The sequence below is a fragment of the Camelus dromedarius genome, chromosome 11 (genome assembly GCF_036321535.1).
Source record: "Camelus dromedarius isolate mCamDro1 chromosome 11, mCamDro1.pat, whole genome shotgun sequence".
Lineage (NCBI taxonomy): Eukaryota > Metazoa > Chordata > Mammalia > Artiodactyla > Camelidae > Camelus > Camelus dromedarius.
In genome coordinates this window covers 3,082,260-3,101,993 of record NC_087446.1, presented here as the reverse complement: position 1 = coordinate 3,101,993, position 19,734 = coordinate 3,082,260, and the positions used below count along the sequence as shown (strand labels likewise).

The following is a 19,734-nucleotide window of genomic DNA, read 5'->3' as shown; positions in this document are numbered from 1 at the left end:
CTTCCTCCTGACATGCTCAGACCCACAGAGTGTGGCTGAAGTGACGTAGAATTTACAGGTGAGGTCTTGCAGTTTCTGCACTCACTCTCTTGGAAGATTGGTGCACCTGCAGAAGCCTGGGCGGGCCTCCGAGAGGACGAAAGCCCCCATGGGGAGAAGGGGCCAGCCCACCGCCAGCACCCACCTCCACCAGCCCTCCAGCCTCGGCTGCCAACTGGCTGCAGAAGACCCGTCCCGCTGAGCCCAGCCCAAACTGCTGACCCACAGAGCTGTGAGCAAACTGTAGCAGTTGTAGTTTCGAGTCACTGAGCTCTGGGGCTGTTGGCCGTGCGGCGACGCGGAACTGACCCAGCTGTCCCGGAGTGGAACGTCCAGCCCTGCTCAGCTCCTTGCTCAGTGGTGTTCCAGGTCATCTCTGCATGTGGACTGTGCCCTTTTCATAGCAATGCCCCTTACCCTTTTTTCTGTCATTTTTTTCTGCTGCATTTCTTTCCGGTCACCTTTTAGGATTCAGCTTGGGTGTCCCTTCCTTTACGGAGCCTTTCTGGACCCTCAGAACCCACCGTGACGTCACGCAGCCTCCCCGCCACTTGTTTATTTCACCATCTGCACCTCCCAACTGCACGGCGGCTTTCCTCCCTGCGCCCCTGCATTTCCTCCTGTCAGTGGGGCCAGAACTACCCACCCTGGCCCCCATTGGACCCACTAAAGACAGCAGTGTGGTGACTGTTACTGAGGGGCCGGCCCAGGGGTGCTCAGTGAATACTGTCTCCCTCCCTGCCCTGTTCCGGCTCCACACCCGCTGCCCTGGGGCTGTGGGTCCCTGCAAGGTGTCCTCCAGGGGAAGGCGCCGTCACGAGCTCAGGGGGACTCAGGGTTCGTGAAGTTCGTAAGACATGGTCTCCCAACCCAGCGGTGACCACCAGCTTAGCTCCCGGAGGCTCAGCCTTAGCACGTCTGCCTGTTGCGTGTCTGATGTGTTTCTGCCAAAACCCAGCAGGCCTTCCTTGTTGGGGAGTGTGGTCCTTCAGCGCTGTGACTGTCCAGGCCCCTGGTCCTCCGTTGCTCCTCCGTCGTCTGGCCCTGGTCATCTCCGTTGCTGCTGGTTCCGTCTATACTGGGTCAAAGCTTTTGTGTGATGAATATGAATTTCATTTCCGCCGAATTTTTTTTAAATCCCCTTTTCATTTTTTAAAAATCAGTTTTATTTTATTTTTTATTTTGTGTGTGTCGGGGGAGAGGTAATCAGGTTTATTTATTTTTCATGGAGGTACTGGGGACTGAACCCAGGACCTCGTGCAGGCTAGGCATGCGCTCCGCCACTGAGCTCTGCTGTCCCCTACGTCGACTGTCAGTTTTTGTGGCAAGCTTCTCACTCAGATTTCACGGCGGCTGACACTGAAATGTATCCAAGTTGCAGCCTTCCTGTTGATTATTTTGGTATCACTATCCACAAAGGTAAGCTTCCATTTAGGAACGGGAAGCCTGTTTTCAGGAAAATGGGAAGGCGCGTTGGGTTTGAAGCGGCTGTAACATGCACTGTCCCATCGTGTGACCTTCGTGTAAAGCTGCAGGGCGTCTTCTCGGAAGTGGCTGGGAACATTCCTTCTGTGCCTTTCAAGGTAAACGTGTAAAGGCTCCCAGCTACTCTTCTGGTCCCCACTTCCGGGTGCCAAATTCTTGTGGTTGCAAAATTTCAGGCCTGCGGCATCGTTAGGAAAGATCTGGATAGCTCCAGTCAAACCTATGCTGAGTGCAGACAGTTGATGATGTGTTTGATTTAACTCATTAAAATACATAGTCTGCGGGGAGGGTCTTGCTCAGTGGTACAGCACGTGCCCAGCATGCACGAGGTCCTGGGTTCAATCCCCAGTGCCTCCTCTAAAAATACCCCCCCCCCAAAATTAATAAATAAATAAAACATTTTTAAATGAAATAAAATACATAGTCCCTCATCTCCTTATCATTGTTTACTCCAGTAGTTTTTTCTTCGTCTTAAATGTGTTTCCTAGGCATTTTCTATACTTACTTGGTTAACCTGTTAATCATTATGCAGGTGGTAATGATTAATCTGTTTCAGTGAACTTCTGGTGCTGGGTGAAGGTACAGAGGGCTTTTTAGCATTCTTTTGTTTATTTTGAAATGTTTTAAATCCCAGCCCAACAAATTAAGCCAAAAAGCGTCTAAATAGTATATGTAGTATCTAAAAAGTGTACAGGGAAGAATAAAGAATCTGACAAGGTAGTGAATTAGAGTTGGTGGAAAACAGACAGAATTCTTTGTCTGAGAGCTGCTTATCTGCTACATAAATGGTACTCCTTTGACAAAAGTCTTGTGCCTTTAAACCACTCAGTGAAGTCTGATGAGACTTAATTTAGCAAAGGAAGACGTATACAGGTTTCTCTAAGGTGGCATCGTCAAGCACAGTGAGCGATAACCTGAGAGGTTTTGCAGTGCAGTAAGTGAGAGCTGAACGCAGGGAGAAATAGCAAAGGAATGAGAAGACTGATGTTTGTAACCATGTATCTGGACCCTTGGGAGTCAAAACATAAGTTCCGAGGATGAGAATTCCTGCCCAGTTCCATTTGTTCTTTTTTCTTGACTATCTGATTTCGCAGCCTGTAAACATGTTTTGATAGTGAACTGTTATTTAATACTTAATTTAAGAGGACCTTTGCAGAAGGTCTTCAAGGTCCAATGTCAGGGATGCAGAGATGGGTAAGATACAGAAACGCCCTCGGGAGCCAACCAGGAAGCGATTTCACTTAGTATTTTATTCCAGTCAGATGGTGAAGCCTCTTTACTTTTTCCTCCAAGCGCTTGATTTGTTTTATCTCAGGACACTTCCTCTGCTGCTTCCGGGGCAGAGTCACACTGGTGACCCATCCGCGCCTTGCTGAGCAGGTGTGTTAAGTGCCGGTCAGCTGCGCGGGCCATGGGCACAGTCCTCTTCCTCGGGACACAGGTGTTGATAAGCAGACCCCTGCCCCGTTTGCAGCTTGCTTTCCTGCCGACTTGGATCTTGTCATTCGCTAATATGCTTAGATTTCTTTTGTTTCCTCTCTCGTGCTTTGCTTTTAAGTCCCCACAATGATTATGATTCACTCTGCAAATTTCTGATCACTTTCCCAAGGTAGACCCAGTCTGACTTCTGTGTTAAGTGTCCTTACGTTTTGTGGTCTTTGACGCACTGACCGTGTGTGCCGTTCTGGGTGATCCGGGCTGTAGAGGCTGATGCAGAGTGGGGATGAGGCCCCAGGACCTTCACCTGGGGAGCAGGGGAGGAAGGACGTCGTGAGCCTGCGTCTTGTGCCAGCCTCAGCCGAGCTAGAGGAATGGAAGTGGAACTCCTGCAGCATCGCAGGATTGGGCCGGAAGCACGGATACAACGATTAGCAGAACCTCCCAGGAGACGTATAGTCCAGTGGGGACAGGTGAAAATTTCCAGCACCGTGAATAATGAGGGCTGTGTCAGAACCGGCCCGAGGTGCTGGGGGAGCCCAGAGCAGAGTGTGCTGGGCCCTCCTTGGCTTCGCAAACTCAGGACTTATTACGCCATTAGCAACTCATTTTAGCCTGATCTTCTGGTTGCGTCATCTAAGAGTTGGTGATGAGGAAGAGTCCTTAAAATAAAGGTTAACAATTAATGGTAAAATTCTTTAAAAAAATGTTTTTAAAAAGAGGGCGGAGGTTGTAACTTCAGTGGTGGAGCACGTGCTTAGCATGCATGAGGTCCTGGGTTCAATCCCCAGTCCCTCTATTAAAACAAGCAAACCTAATTACCTCCCTATTAAAAAAATATTAAAAAGAAAATTCTTCCGGTGTGTTCACCTGCCCTGTGTTTGGGTGACATAAAGCCACTGTAGGATCCTCTGCCCCTCCCTCCTTCCTTCCTTCCTTCCTTCTTTCCCTCTTGCCTGTATCTCCCCCCCCCCCCAGTGTTCTGTAGTTTTCACGTGGCCTGCTTCATCATTCTCAAAGAAACGTTCTGACTCCTAGGTGCTCTGCGGAAGGCAGACTGGCAGCATCTCATCCGAGTTTCTGACACACAGGATGCGGCTCTAACATCTAAACTGGGGGGAAAGAAAAAGGTGCACCGAGAAGCCAAGCGGGTCTCAGGATTACCCAGGAATGGCGGGATCAGACAGATGCCACCTCTGCCCGGTCCAGACCTTACTTCCTTTCCTCAACAGCCCTCTGCTCTTGCCCTCAGCTCTCTCTGCTAGGAAACCGAAGGCCTGTTTAAGGCCCACCCGCATCCTCTCCTTATTTCTCGCCTCCTGGGCCACCCTGGGAACTGCTGAGAAAACAGGTAGCTTGTGGTGCCTCTTCCTCCCTCCAAAGCACTGGGGGACGTAGGACATCGGGCACAGGACACAGTAACTGGCGTCTGGTTGCCCAGCTCCATGAACTGGGCAGTGGCTGTGTTCTGTGAGTTTTAGAGACAGGGATTTCCCAGGATCTCCTGGCTCCTGGGCAGAGGTGACAGCAACGTTGGGGGAGCCGGGTGCCGGAGCCCGCCAGGAACCGCAGGCCGGCGGGGCTGGGCGTGTTCAGCTCTACCCAGGGGACGCATTCAAAGGACATAGTCCCTGATCTGCTCTGGCTGGAAGCAAGTGGGGCCAGAGTGTCCAGTGATCTGTGCAAAGGCCGGTCCTCCGGGCGGAGTTCACGGTGTTGCCTCACTCTGGAGGGATCGTATGAAGGTCTTCGTGAACAGGAAGACTGATGTTTCTCTACATAAATCTCAGGTATCAATTTCAGGCAACTGGAAAGTAAAATGATAAGATCTCGGATTCCCTGCATGTGGTGACAAGGACACTAACATCCTTTTGTCATCAAAGATCAGTTGCCCACATTCTGAGGCTCCCGGCTGGAAGACAGAATATTTGCAGGAATAAAAGGCGGCTGTCCACGTTGAGAATATGATGAGATGGAAGAGGTGGCAGTCACGGCCCCATCGGTAACACAGCCTCTGCCCGGCTACCGGGTATTTATCAGGCTGAACTCCACAGTTACGTTAGTAAGTTAATGACTGCAGTTAAGTTAATGACTGCAGTTGGAAACAGTTTATAAAATATCTTACTTGCCATGGGAAGAAATCTTCCTTCAATTATGATGAAGAACAAAATATAGTAGGAAAAAAATGCCCAGATTCATGGCCCAATTTACACTAACAGATGCTAGAGGAAGTCTTCTAAGTCTTATGAAAGGTTCATGATTCTCTTTTATTTTCCCTTATGTGTTGCTGTCGGCTGTGGCCACTTACTGTCAGAATTCCAAGCATGAGATGTGAATTTCACCAAAGACATGTGAGCTGTAGCCATTTTTCATTTCTAGAGGGAGCCGCGATTCATTCATCTTTGCACTTAAAGCTGCTGTTGACTTTCAGCAAGGCTGAAACGGGACATGTTTTTACGCAAGTGCATTCCGTGAGTTTGCTTGGGCGGCGTATTCTCAGTCCATCAGCAAGCCTGGCCTGTGGTCTTGGCGGGGTGGCAGCCACCTTGTGGTGAGCCCTGGCCGCTGTTGCTGGCCTGCACCTCCTCTGGTCCTGTCCCAGGTGTGAGCTGTGGGCTTCATTTCAGATAGGAAAACAGTTCCAGGACCTAAATGTCACCTCGTCAGCCTTGCTGGCAGTGAGTGACTTGGCTGGGCCTGGGGGTGGACCTGGAGCAGAGCCTCGGGAAGGCAGGGACGGGAGGGCAGTTCAGGGAGGTGGGTCTGGGCTTAGGCGCAGAGAACAGCACAGGGAGGTCTGGATGAGGCGATGGCCCTGTGCCACTGGTCACCACGGGGGTGGGGGCCGGTGACGAGGGCGAGACCGAGGAGACACGTCAGCAGGGCCCATGTTGTGCGGAGGACCCTGGGCATGAGTCTGAAGGTCAGCGGAAGTGGTTTCAGATGTTTGTGCCAGAACGTGAAACCAGCCACCGCGGAAAGAGCCACTGTTCTGACTTTGTCCCTGCACACGTTTGCTCCGGCTGCCGTAACAAAGTGCACAGACTGGCCCTTAAACAATGGAAACTTCTTTCTTGTGCCCCTGGAGGGTCCAAGTCCACGATCAGAGCGTCAGCAGCTCTGGTTTCTCCCGGGGCCTCTCCCCTCGGCTGGCAGGTGGCCGCCTCTCGCCGTGTCCTCGCATGGTCGCCCCCTGCCTGTGCGCACCCCTGCCGTCTCTTTGCGTGTGTCCTAATTTCCTCTCCTTGGAGGGACACCAGCCACATTGGATTAGGGCCCTGCTAAAGACCTCATTTTTTTTTTATTCTTGTTTTTTGCTGAAGTGTAGTCAATTTACAACGTGAGTTTCAGGTGTACAGCAAAGTGATTCAGTTATACATACACATACATGGTTTTTTTTTTGTTTCTTTTCCTTTACAGCTCATTATAAGAAGTTGAATGTAGTTCCCTGTGCTGTACAGTAGATCCTCGTAAAGACTTCATTTTAATGCAGTTGCCTCTGTATTATCTCCAAAGACAACCACATTCTGAGGTCCTGGGGGGCTAGGGCTCCCACGTACGAATTTGGGGGTACACAGCTTAGCCTGTATCCGCAAAGAAAGCATTCTTCTGCTCGCTGGTGGAAACAGGCTAGTGCTGTCGGGGACTGGCCTGTTTAGATTTTTTTTAACTCCACAATGTTCTTGTCTGGCGCAGTCATCTTTCAGCAGGACCTACGTGAGTCACCCACAGGTGCACGGAGGACATGGAATATTGCGCCCCGTGTGCCCGCTGACCGCCCTCCCCTCCGCTCTCCCCAGACCCCCAGCTGAAACACACTGACCTGTCATTCCTAGAAGTACTCGCCTGCTTCCACCCTGAGGGCTTTGCACCTGCCATTCGTTTTGCTGGAACCTTCTCCCCCAAGACATCTGTACAGCTCCCTCCCTCATTCCCGCAGGTGTCTGCATCCCTGCTCCGCGAGGCCCTTCCCCAGCCTGCCGTGCGGAGCAGTGTCCACCCCCCTCCTCACGCCAGCATCGCTGTATCACCGTCAGACATTCCAGATGTGTCCCCACCAGAAGGGGTGTTCCTGGACAAGGGGGACTTCGTGTCCTCTGCTGTTTTTTCTACCTGGGATACGACGGACTGAGCTCAGCACGTGGTGTGCGCTCGGTGACACAGGGGTGGCCTCCATCCTAATCGGCTCCGGCTCCTGAGACGTCTTCTTGTTTAAAGATTTTTATTTTCTTGGTGAGCTTATCAGGAGTCAAGCTGAGGGGGTGGGCATAGCTCAGTGGTAGAGCACATGCTTAGCATGCATGAGGTCCTGGGTTCAATCCCCAGTGCCTCCATTTAAAAAAAAAAAAAAAAAAAACAGCCAAGCTGAGGAAAGGCAGCCGACAGGGTTACTTTTTAGGTGGTGAGTTCAGGTGTGTCTTCACTGAGCAGCGATGCTTCTCTGTGGGGAGACCGCCGTCCCTACATGCCCGTTTCACCCATTGCGTCTCTGTCGTCCCAGGAGGCCGGAGCCCAGCCTGAGGCCAGCCCCGTCCCGTCAGGATGGTGGACACAGAGAGCCCGATTTGTCTCCTCTCCCCACTCGAGGCTGATGATCTGGAAAGCCCATTATCCGAAGAATTCCTGCAGGAAATGGGCACCATTCAAGACATCTCTCCATCCATTGGTGAGGACAGTTCTGGAAGCTTCAGCTTCACAGAGTACCAGTATTTAGGAAATGGCCCAGGGTCAGATGGATCCGTTATTACCGGTAAGTGTGCTGTTTCCCGGAAAGCTTTATTCCGAAATGTTTTTTCCACAGGGAAAATTGTCATCTTTACCTGGAAAAGAAGTCACCTCTTTCTGCATGGAATTCTTCAGACATGATAAAGCATTACACCCAGAGCCGCTGGGCCTTGAGACTTTTGGGGTGTATCTTGCCTCTCACAGTATGCCTTCTTTTAAAAGCTGTACAGAAGTCAAATAATGCTTCATATTCAGCTAAATGCCCTGAGTTTATAGCTCTTTAAAGCAAAGAGACTCCTGCTGTAATAAAAGCCCTTCTCTTTTATCTGGATATGTACATGAGCCCTCTTTCTACTGCCTTCACTGCGCTCAGAACCACATCAGACATCAGGCAAGGTGGGTGCAAGGAAGTAACACGTGGGGTCCACCCAGGTAACCTCACTGGGAGGGAGGGAACCACCCTTCGAGGCAGCATTTAACCCAGCCCAGGACGCTGTGCTGTAGATTGCACCCTTGACTTAACGGCAGCTGCGTCTGGGGTGGACTTGACTCCGCCGTGCTTCTTGGCCACCGTGGGTCTTGGGCTGGGACTGAAGAAGTCGGATTCAGACTCAGGAGGAGCGGTTGCGCTTGGCGTGTGGTTTTTGACTCTGAGTTTGGACCATTCGGGCTCTCTCGGGAAACTGAGAGAGAAGGTTCTCCCTGCGGCGTTTGGTGAAAGGTGTCTGTGTTCTTTCCCCTCCTGGGCTCCCCTGCATCAGGTTCTTGGTCTGCAGCACGTTTCCCCAGCTTGGTTCCTCCCGTTCCGTGAGGACGCTCTTCACGACTGGGCGCTGACTTAGTGACGGTGGGAAAGGGGGCACCTCCCCTCCCTGGGAGCCACGCTCACTGGTGACCCTGTGTGTGTGGACCAGCTAGCTGAGGGCGCACCTGCTCGAAACCCCGCAGGTGTGCGGGGGATGGACTTTTTTTTTTAACCAATTTAATGGAATGTGTCTGTTTTTTTTACTAGAGGCCATACATCGTGAACTTTGTTGACGATGGATATTTTTGTATTTACACAAATATTTTTGAGTTTTGTTCTGGGATGCAGTTAAAGCACTCAGAGAATGTTGATCCTTTCAGGTCCTGTGGTTAAGCTTTGTTAGATGGGGCCATAACAGTGTTGATTCTAGAGGTAATTTTGTTCCACTTCTGAGGCAAAACCCTTTTGAGTGTGTTCCCCAGTGCCCTAAGGATTTGGAGCTTCTCCATCATGAGTGGTGGTCATGGGACTGCCTCTGAGTCCTCAGTCTTATTCCCTCTGAGTGTTTCAGAGTATTTCAGTGTATACTAACCTATGTATATACACGTCTGTGGATTTTTTTTAAAGCATTTTATTGCTTCCTCTCTATTTTTTCCTCTTTTTTGAGAGGAGGGTAATTAGGTTTATTTGTTTGTTTATATATTTATTTTTAGAGGAGGTACTGGGGATTTAACCTAGGGCCTCGTGCATGCTAAGCATGTGCTCCACCACTGAGCTATACCCTCCCGCAGCCCCCGCCTGAATGTTTCTGTATGTATCCATCTGTCTCTATGTTAAGGTAAATGTGGATTCAAACAGATGTCTGCGACTCTAATCCACCGCTGCCCGGGTCATCCCAGCCTCCTCCTCCTGCTTATCTGTGAGTTTAGACTCCAGCAGTGAGAGACCTGGCCGCCCCCATGCACCGTCCATTTAATTAGTTGTCCATTTCGCGTGTACGTGGGTAGTGGCCTCAGCCCTGTGGGAAGCAACTCGATCAGCTAAGGACAGTGTCCAGCTGTGGTTCCTTTGCCTTTGGTCTCACAGACGCCACTCGTTTCCAAGGTCACTTAGGTGAGCATCTTCCAAGGTCATCTTATCTGAGCATCTGCAGGGGAAGTTTCCTGCAAATGTGTCGTACATTTGCGATATAGTCAGGTTGTAGGGTCACATTCTGTGTTCCATCCTGGGATCCTTGGACCTCCTGTTATTTTTGTTCATTTGTACACATTAAGGTTCACTCTGTATGGTAAAATTCCGTGGATTTTGACAAATGCATTGTGTTGTGTGTTCACCATTACATTTTCCTATGAATATTTTTACCACCTGCAAAAACCCCTGTTTCACCTCTTCAACCCTGCCACCCCCATCCCTGCTCCAGCAGCTGACCTTTTCACCATTGCTACAGCTCTGCCTCTCCTAAAATGTCAGATATTAGGAATCCCATAGGCTGTAGTGGCCTTTTGGACTGGCTTCTCACCCACTGAAGCATCTTGATTGCTTCTGTTTTTGGCAATTAAGAATAAAGCTGCTGGAAACATTCAGGTGTAGGTTTTCGTGTGGACATACATTTTCAAGTCACTTGGGTAAATATCTAGGAGAATAATTCCCTTAAGACTGTTTTGCTTCCTAAGAAACTGCCAAACTGCCTTCCAAAGTGTCCGCACCATCCTGCAGTCCCACCTGCAGTGAACGAGCGTTCCTGTTGCTCCACATCAGCGCCAGCACTTGGTGTTGTCAGTTTTTTGGATTTTAGCCACACTAATAGATGTGTAGTGATGTCGCATTGTTGTTTTAATTCACAATTTCCTGAGGACCAGTGATGGGGGCATCTTTCCACGTGCTTCCTCGCTACCTGTGTATCTACTTCAGTCAGGTGTCTATTCAGGTCTTTTGCCCATTTTTTAAGTGAATGTTTTGTTTTATTACTGTTGAGTTTTAAGACTTCTTTGTGTACTTTGGTTACAAGTCTGTTGCTGGATGTGTGTTTTGCAAATACCTTCTCCCAGTCTGTGGCTTGTCTTTTCATTTTCTTAACAGTGTCTTTTGCAGAGCATAAGTTTTTAATTTGAAGAAAGTCCAATTTTTTTTTTCACAGATTGTGCTTTTGTGTTGCCCACATGGATTTTTATACTGTATTTGGGTGCAGTTTATTGAGTTGACAATCACAAAAGGGCTGGAAGGAAGGAAGCAAAGAAAAGCTAATGAGGTCTGTGTAGGACATGTTGGTTTTTCACAACTGAGAATAAAGCTGCTGTGGCCAGTCGTGTGTAGAGGCTACATGTAAAGCAGCCTTTTCTGCAGGGCCATGATTTAGTCACTTTCGTTTTGTTTAGTTTTTTATGGACCAAATAGTAAAGTTGTCTCCTAGTCGGGGAGCCCCTTGGCTGGGGGAGCTTCGGGGCTGCTGGAGTTGCAGGAGCACAGTGGGTGTGGGCGGGCCAGGGCAGGGCTGACTCCGGGTGGGAGCCCTGCCCACTGGCTGATGCCGCCCCACCAGATGCCTCACACGTGAAATCATACCCTCAGAAGCCCGGTTGTGACATCGGATGGCACGGCCGTGAATATTCATAAATCCTCCCCTTCTGTTCTTAGACACCCTCTCCCCGGCTTCGAGTCCCTCGTCCGTCACTTACCCCGTGGTTCCTGGTGGCACTGATGACTCTTCCAGCATAGCACTGAACATAGAATGTAGAATCTGTGGGGACAAAGCCTCGGGCTACCATTACGGAGTCCACGCGTGTGAAGGCTGCAAGGTACAGTGGGCCCTGGACGGGGAGAGAGGTGGCCTTTCAGGGACTACATGTGGTTCCGTTTATTTTATACCCATACGTTGGTCATTACTGAGAAATGCTGGAGCTGTAGACCAGAACTGACCCAAGGGACGGATTAATTTCTCCCTTCGGAAAGTCCAGGGCATATTTCTGGACTATTTGGGGGTTTGAGGGGAGGGTAATTAGGCTTATTTAGTTAGTTATTTGTAATGGCGGTGCTGGGGCTTGAACCCGGGACGTCAGGCATGCTAAGCACGCGCTCTAGCACTGAGCTTCACCTTCCCCCTTTTTTATTTTTATTTTTTATTTAAGCAACTATTCTATCTTTTGAGCTTTTGGGGGGTGGTGATTAGGTTTCCTTATTTATCTGGGGGGGGTGGTTAGGGAGGTGATTAGCTTTATTCACTCTGATGGAGGTACCAGGGATTGGACCAGGACCCCACACATACTAAGCACGTGCTCTACCACCGAGCTGTCCCCTCCCCGCTTCGCTGGACTGTTTATAAATGACTTAGAGAAATGTGTTCTCTAAAAGCAAATAAGCCACATTAAGAATGATCCCTTCATTTCGGATGCGAGGCCACAGAGCCCACTTCTTTTTGCCCACTTTCTCCTCCCAGCCTCATCCGAAGGTCCGGGAGGGCAGTGGTTTTCACTCCATCAGAGATGTCAGGACCCCGCCGCACGTAGCGGCGAGGACCAGACCCGGCAGAACTCCAGCTCCCTCCCCAGTTGCTCCCGACCCCCAAGCTGTCCTTCCTGCATCGGGGGCCTGTTCACCCGAACCACAACCACAAGGCCCACAGTGTCAGGGGTCAGGCCATGTCCTCCAGCATTGCGCCCACCAGCTTGCTGGTCCTTCCAGGACTTTCCCGCCTGACGGCGGGAAGGACCACATGTTCTGTCTTGACACTCCCAGGATCATCGCATGGTGTGGGCGTGCATTCCTGCACTTGATGCACGGGAGCTTCAATAATCTGAACATTTGGTTAAAATCAGAAATCTCCTTTCTTTGCTAATGCTGGAAGTGTTTCCAACTTTGGGAAGATGTCACAGCCTTGAATGGTAGGCTGCGAAAACTGCACTGTTGGAACACCGACACTGCCCCTGCCAGCCTGGCCTCGGAGGCCTGGTCCACAGCTAGAAAGATGCAGGGCATCTCTGCATCCTGACTTTTGAAACTCTCTCTTCTCACTCCTTCTCGTAATCCCACACGTTCCTTGGCCACGCGACTTTAAAACCCAGATAACTGAGCAAGTGCAGACAGCAGCCTTCCTCCTACGTTCCCCAAGAAAATGCTGTCCCCTCTCCTGTGGGCCGTCGGACCTGCAGAGCAGAAGTACAGAGGATGCCTGGGAAGCAGTGAGGGACGGGCCCAGTATAAACCCTTCACAAGTCTGCCAACCACATACCTTTAGAAAAGCTACTTGCAAGGGGCAAAGGTATAGCTCAGTGGTAGAGTACCTCCCTAGCATGCATGAGGTCCTGGGTTCAATCCCCAGCACCCCCATTAAAAAATAAGTAAATAAACCTAATTACTTCCCCACTGGAAAAAAAAAAAAAAATTCCTGCAAAGCAGTCTTTTCTGCAGGGCCAGGGCTTCATCACCTTTGTTTGCTCTTGGTTTTTTATGGGCCAAGTAGTTAAGTTGTTTCTTACTGGGTAAAGTTTAAGATGCTTTTAGAAAGTAAGAAAATTGTTGACAAACAACTGGCCTCCTTTTCTTCTGTAATCTACATCTTCTAAATGTAGATATTCTCTTACAAAAATCCCTAGAACATTTTAGTCACCAAAGTGGATCTGTCCTCTGAGAAGAGAAAGTCACTGTGTGTAAATCTTAGCAGGGTGCAGTCACTCTTTGGGAGACTGTCATTGCGTCTCCCCCGGCCAGGTGAGGACAGGTTGAAATCACTTTGAATTTTGCTTCATTTTATTGTTTCTCATTTTGCATGTAATGAAATTTCAATTTTTCAATTTGCCCTAATTATATCAGAATTTTTAGAAGAACTATTTCTCTCCAGTTAGTTCATTTTAAAAGACACTAAATGCACAGCAAGGACTGACGCTGACTCGGTGGTGGTCCATATTCTTTAATCAACGGCATGTTAATCCGCAGGGATTCTTTCGGAGAACTATTCGGCTAAAGCTAGTGTACGACAAATGTGACCGGAGCTGTAAGATTCAGAAAAAGAATCGGAATAAGTGCCAGTACTGTCGTTTTCACAAGTGCCTTTCGGTTGGGATGTCCCATAACGGTAGGTAAGGTTATCCATCGCATTCCCGGTCTGTGCCTCAGTGCACCTCCCTTGTCGGGTCGGCATGGACTGTATTTTGAATGAACACCGATACCCAGATCGTTGTATAACATGATAACCCAAAAGAAAGTAAGTCTCCAATAGCAGAGATCCAGCAGAGCCCTTGGAATCACGGCTGGAAACTTCAGACGGTCAGACTTTAATGTAAAGCCTGAAGCCGACTGGGAACCGCCAGGCCAGCTCGCCGCTCACGTCACATACAGGCCGCGCCTGCTGTTTCTGGCATTTTACCGTGCGACGAATTTAATTGTATTTAATCGTCCCCTCATTTTAGAGCATGCCAGTTACTACGTGAGAGTAAACTGAAAATAATTTGTTCCCAAAAGCTGAATGTTTACCTTCTGGGAAAAGGAAAGGGTATTACGTAAAGTCCCTCTAAGGCCCACTATCGGCTCCTTGGCCTCAGGGGTCAGTTCCCTTGTACCTTAAGCCCATCCTGCTGTGAAGTGAGTAATGGGGCTGCCCTTCATTTTAACCCTTTTTAAAAGTCCAGGACATAGGGAGTCTGGGTGTTATTCTCATCCCTTCAAAGCAGCAGGCTGAATCTTGAGAAGAGGGTTTTAACTTACGTGGGAACGTTCACCCATTTCTCCCCCGGGGTGCGAACTTCCCACGCAGCTGTCCGTGGCTGTTCTGTGCTGCGCTGCTCATTTCTGTGTTTTCCATTATTCCATTCACCGCTCCCCACCCCCTGCCCCGACCCCCAGCGATTCGTTTTGGACGAATGCCAAGATCTGAGAAGGCAAAACTGAAAGCAGAAATCCTCACGTGTGAACATGACCTGGAAGATTCGGAAACCGCAGATCTCAAATCTCTGGCCAAGAGGATTTACGAGGCCTACCTGAAGAGCTTCAACATGAACAAGGTCAAGGCCCGAGTCATCCTCGCGGGAAAAGCCAGCAACAACCCAGTAGGTGGCTTTGCTGCTGTTTCTCCTAGTCCAAGGCGCCCCACTGGCCACACACAGCTAGAGGCGTGGAGGAGGGCTGAGGACATCTGTGCTGAATGCTGAGAAAATAATACTTAACCCCCGAGGCAAATGGGAGACAATGGAGTGGAAACATTCCGTTGGCCGACTGTAAAATGTCGCTGAACACAACTCCCATCCCATCCCATCCAGTTCACCTCAGAGCTCCTAGCAACCGAGTTACTGTAATGACTGTGTGATTAATGCACCCAGAAAAATCTGGCTAATAGTTTACCAGGTTCTCCGGTGCTTTCTTCAGTGATTTTTTTTAATCCCTATTTTAAATGCCAGAAAATGAAACCGTTCACCTCCCACTCAAAGTGTGCTCTTATACCCTTCCTCCTAAAACTCCTGCCTCCTCCTGGAGCTCCCCCGTCCCCGCCTCCCCGCCTCGCCCGTGCACCTTCTTTTCCTCCAGCGAGAGCCCAGGCAAGTGCCACCCTGCCCCCACCCCACATCCCGCCCCACTCCCACGGCAGCCAAGTCTTTGTCTCCCTTGCAGAGCTAATCCCAGAGCTTCCTTCAAAGACAGGGACGGCCCAAGGTTGGCGAACAAAGCGGTTGAGCCTTTTTCCTGTGCGCCTGGTGAGACAGGTTTCATCTGTGTTAATGAGCAGCTTGCATTGCTCCTTATTGGGGATTACAAGCCGGGCTTTTTGTCACATCCAAATAAGTATTTCACAAGCTGCTTACTCTCATGAACAAACCAAACCTCTTTTTAACTGAGTCTTTTCATTCTTCAGGGAGTTCTCCAGTTAAACAGGCTGGCCATTTTAGAAGGGGTCAGGCAAGCTCTATTAAATTGGTAAAGCCACACCCCCGCGGGCGGCCCCAGAGGCTGGGACAGACTCCACCCTTTCCCGACCACAGGCTGAAAGCAAAGGAATCTTCTAACCTGTGAGCGTCTACCCTGGAAGTGATTAGTACCGCCCCAAGTTAGAGCGACCCCATTCCTGATCTCCCTGAGGTCTTCTAGACCTTCCTGAAATCCCCTGCATCTCCCGTGGGTTTTCAGAATGTAAAGCAAGCTTAAAAGTCATCTGCGCTCTTAACCAAACCCTCCTGTTCGATATTCACTTGATTTCCATAGAGTATGCTTCTCATGCCCCTGGGCACCACACGCTCTTGGAAGGAAGCCGTCACCCCGGCTGGAGCTGACGAGCACTCTCAGACAGTTAGTCTGGGAGAGGAATCTGTATTTTGATCGTAAGGAAGGAAATAGTAGACCAGCACTGTAGGGCTGGGCTTCACTGTACAGGGAACGAATTTGGTGTACTGCTCAGTCATGCCTGCTTCCGCCCCACCTCCAGACCAGAGCAGCGTGGGTCCCGCTTTGCAAGGAAGGGTCCAGGTGTCACTCATCTCATTTGATTGAACCGTTTGCTCCAGGTCAGGTTCACTTCCCACCCCATGTCCTCTGTCTGCCGAGTCATGGCCTTCCTCCATTCCCCACCTCCCCAGCCCAGTCACCCGAGAGCTTGGAGGGCCGGCTCGGGCACAGTCTCAGGGACAGAGCCGCAGGCGGGGCACTGTCCTGGACCCGCAGCCCCCTTGCACCACACCCCGGGGTTGTGCCTGCTGTGTTGTCCTGAAGTATCGTACCTACATCTTAAGCTGTCTTCAGATTGAGGGACACACTTACTACCTGCTCTTGTTAGTGCATCTAGAAATGCGTAGTAAAACCCATCCAAAAGCTTATGAAATAATTTCACCCAAAACAATTCTACCAATAATTCACAGATTTCTCCTAGAAGATGGCACTGCCCAACTTTATAGAAAATGCTGTTTAAATGTGTTTTGGAGAGGACTTCTTATAAATAACAGGATTAACACACCGAGGACACCATTAGGCACGAGCCGGGGTGGCATGTATCAGTGCGGGGAGGCTTCTGGGCTTGGTGTGGGGCGGTCTGGGGAGGTGGGCAGCTTTCTGCCCTGTGCTGCTGAAAGTCTTGGCAATGTGCTCCGCTGATTCGAAATGACCTCCTGTAACGTCAGATAGATTCATATTCAAGCTTGGCTATAAAAGGCACATTTCAGAGTTAAATATAAGCTTCCTGGATTTTTAAAATAGTCTTATCAAGAATGTTTCTCCATAAGGTTTGGCAGATTTTCAAGTGTCTTACTATACAGTTTCTCTTTGGCTTCAATAAACATGGTTTTTCAATGTTAGCACTTTTTCTGAATTCATATGGTTTCTAATTTTGCCTGTGAATGAGGCCTGCCTTCTAAAATCCAAGTGATAATTTTATTTAAAAGAAATGAGATATCTGTTACCAGTTAAGTCTCCATTTAAGAGAGAATGTTTCACACAGAACTGGTGCCGGGCCAGCTTCCTGGGCACCCGTTCTGTTTCACAATGTCCCCTGCTTAGAAGGGCCCTGCGCTGGGATTTAATGCTCTGGGTCCCAGTCTTGAAATTCTTAATCACTTTTTTCTAAGTGGCATTTTACACTGGACCCTGCAGATTATAGAGCCAATGTGTGCTGGTCCTATGAGATGTTGTACCAAAAAATAACAAATAAATAGACAAGCATTCTGTAATCAGACACTTGGAACCACTGCTCACCCTAACCCTGTCCTGGACACTCGTTGCATTAAAGGCTCTGGCAGGCCCTAACTTCATTTAACTCAGTGTTTCTCGAATTTTTTTTTTTTTTTTTGACAATGGCACTCGTTTTTTTAAATTTTATTTAATACCTTTATTTCTGCTGAAGGTCCTTTTAAAAAGCCAATGCTTCAAATAAAGTCAGGGTGACCTAATATTGTATTTTCTGGAGTTGAGGAAATAGTGCCATCTCTCCTTTAAAAACATTTTTCTAGTGCATCCTATTAACGTTAATTCTTTAAATCTGAGCTCCAACTTCTGTGAAGCAGAGGTGCCCGCAAACTTTCCCAGAACAATGGTAGATCTGGCCTGCTTTTAAAGTCTTTAGAGAGAGACAGTTTTAGTCTTCCTTTATCAAACAGGAGTTTTAGAAGTTTGGCTTTGAATTTTATACTCAGAATGTTTTCAGTCGCTCACAGATAATTTAAAAAGTATTCTCTTTCCTCTGATGTGGAATCAGAATTTTTTTTTTGGTCCAACACTATATTGCAAATTCAAATTCTGTTTAAAAATTTTAAGTGCAGTCATCAGATTATTCCAACACTTCCAGCTTGCTTCTGGGCCAGGGACACCCCGCAGGTGCCCTGCAGATGGCTTTGTACTGTGATTCTTCCAGCTGCTCTTGTCAGCCCAGAAATAGGGCACGTGCCATGCCGTGAGCCCAGATGCATGGTCAGTGATGGGTTTTACCCACTGGCAGAGCAGTGCTTAAAATCGCTGGGCTGCCTGGACACTAAGTGGGGACTGAAAATAATGCCTCCGCCAACTTAATTTCTGATCTGTGGAGCACAGTATAGATCAGAGACTGCCCTTGGAGACGCCATTTCTTCTGCTCCGCATACAGACCTGGCGTGGATTTCAGCCAGCAGCGGTGTCTGTGCCCGTTCTCCTAAGCCCCCCAGATACACCATCCCTTCTGGGCACGTTGTCTTCAAATAACATGCCAGCCGCCTCTTCTTTCCTCTCTAGATCTTTAGGAAGTGGCAGGACCGGTGGGTTTGGAGGCAGATGGTGAGGCCACGTTTAGGCGCTACCATGGGGACTTGATGCTTGTTTCAGAAGGTGGGGCACTGGGGAGGAGGTTTCAGTCTCCTGCCCTGAGAAACAAGAGCCCTTCAGGGCTTTTCCGCTTGTGCCCAGAGAGCGCGGGCTTAACAATGCGCGTTTGTTGACGTCTACACAAATGCCAACTTTCTGAGTTGTATGTGATTACGTGCCAGATTCATTCATTCGATGCTCAGTGTTGGATAATGGTGGTTATCTCTGAAGTTCACAAAATGATAAAATTAAGAATTCTTGGGGGGAGCGTATGGCTCAGTGGTAGAGTGTATGCCTAGCATGCACAAGGTCCTGGGTTCAATCCCCAGCACCTCCACTGAAATAAATAAATAAATAAATAAATATCCCCCCTAAAAAACCCCAAAGCCAAAAAATAAATAAATAAAAATTTAAAAATAAAAATATTAAAAAAGAATGATTGCAGGTAAGGCTATTGCAGTCGTATTTGGGAGTTCAGAGGATATTATAAAATGTTTAAAGTGCCCTGCTGATACTCTGTTTCTTGTTAGCTTTATCATCAAAATCAGTACTTTAGCTTCTTAGCAGTGAAGTCCCCTCCAGTGTCAGGCAGTGGTGATTGTCACCTTACTGACTTACATTGTTCTCTAGTAATTCTTATCGGCAGCTCGCTTTGGGGCTAAGGATGAGGGCTGTGTTTTGCACATGTTTTGAGTCTCCACAGGCGACTGGAATACAGTGACTGCCATCAGTTTCTTGCTAATTAAGAGGACAGCTTGACACCAACCACCTGACTTATCCCAGTGTCTCCCTTTCCAGCCTTTTGTCATCCACGACATGGAGACGCTGTGTATGGCCGAGAAGACGCTGGTGGCCAAGTTGGTGGCCAACGGCATCCAGAACAAGGAGGCAGAAGTCCGCATCTTCCACTGCTGCCAGTGCACGTCCGTGGAGACCGTCACGGAGCTCACGGAATTCGCCAAGTCCATCCCGGGCTTCGCCAGCTTGGACCTGAACGATCAGGTCACCCTGCTGAAGTACGGGGTTTACGAGGCCATATTTGCCATGCTGTCTTCTGTAATGAACAAAGACGGGATGCTGGTAGCCTACGGAAACGGCTTCATAACCCGCGAGTTCCTGAAAAGCCTCAGGAAGCCGTTCTGCGACATCATGGAGCCCAAGTTTGATTTCGCCATGAAGTTCAACGCGCTCGAGCTGGATGACAGTGATATCTCCCTCTTCGTGGCTGCTATCATTTGCTGCGGAGGTAAGTTACCGATTTCCTCCGCAGGTGCCTGTCGCTCACAGCCTCCTGCCTGAGGCCTGGCGGGGGCGGCCCCGCTGTGAGCAGGAGCCAGGCCCCAGCGGAGCCCGCGCGGCGTCCGAGCCCCGCGTCCCCACTGGCAACGGGTGAGAATGTCGTCACCACATGTCATATTACAGCATGTCTTATATACAAACACGTTTGCGCAATAGAAATATGTTCTGTTTATAATTACATAAATATATATTCTACTTATAGCATATCATTAATAATGCTAGTGTAATTATATCTGTTATCCATTATATCTAGTATCTATTAT

The 19,734-nt window shown here is 49.1% G+C and overlaps 1 protein-coding gene across 3 annotated transcripts in view; it reads left to right on the top strand.

Moving 5' to 3' along the window:
- The window catches only part of PPARA (peroxisome proliferator activated receptor alpha), a 65,289-nt gene that overhangs the window by 36,084 nt on the left and 9,471 nt on the right, over window positions 1-19,734 (top strand). For 2 of the 3 annotated variants that reach the window (XM_031463441.2, XM_031463442.2), the window contains exons 3-7: window positions 7,463-7,711; window positions 11,066-11,226; window positions 13,361-13,499; window positions 14,267-14,469; window positions 18,971-19,418. In XM_031463441.2, the coding sequence (XP_031319301.1) occupies window positions 7,504-7,711; window positions 11,066-11,226; window positions 13,361-13,499; window positions 14,267-14,469; window positions 18,971-19,418 (1,159 nt within the window). In that variant the 5' untranslated portion in view covers window positions 7,463-7,503. Of the gene's footprint in view, window positions 1-7,462; window positions 7,712-7,762; window positions 8,083-11,065; window positions 11,227-13,360; window positions 13,500-14,266; window positions 14,470-18,970; window positions 19,419-19,734 lie in introns of those variants that run through there. The other variant, XM_064491359.1, reaches the window with a different exon arrangement.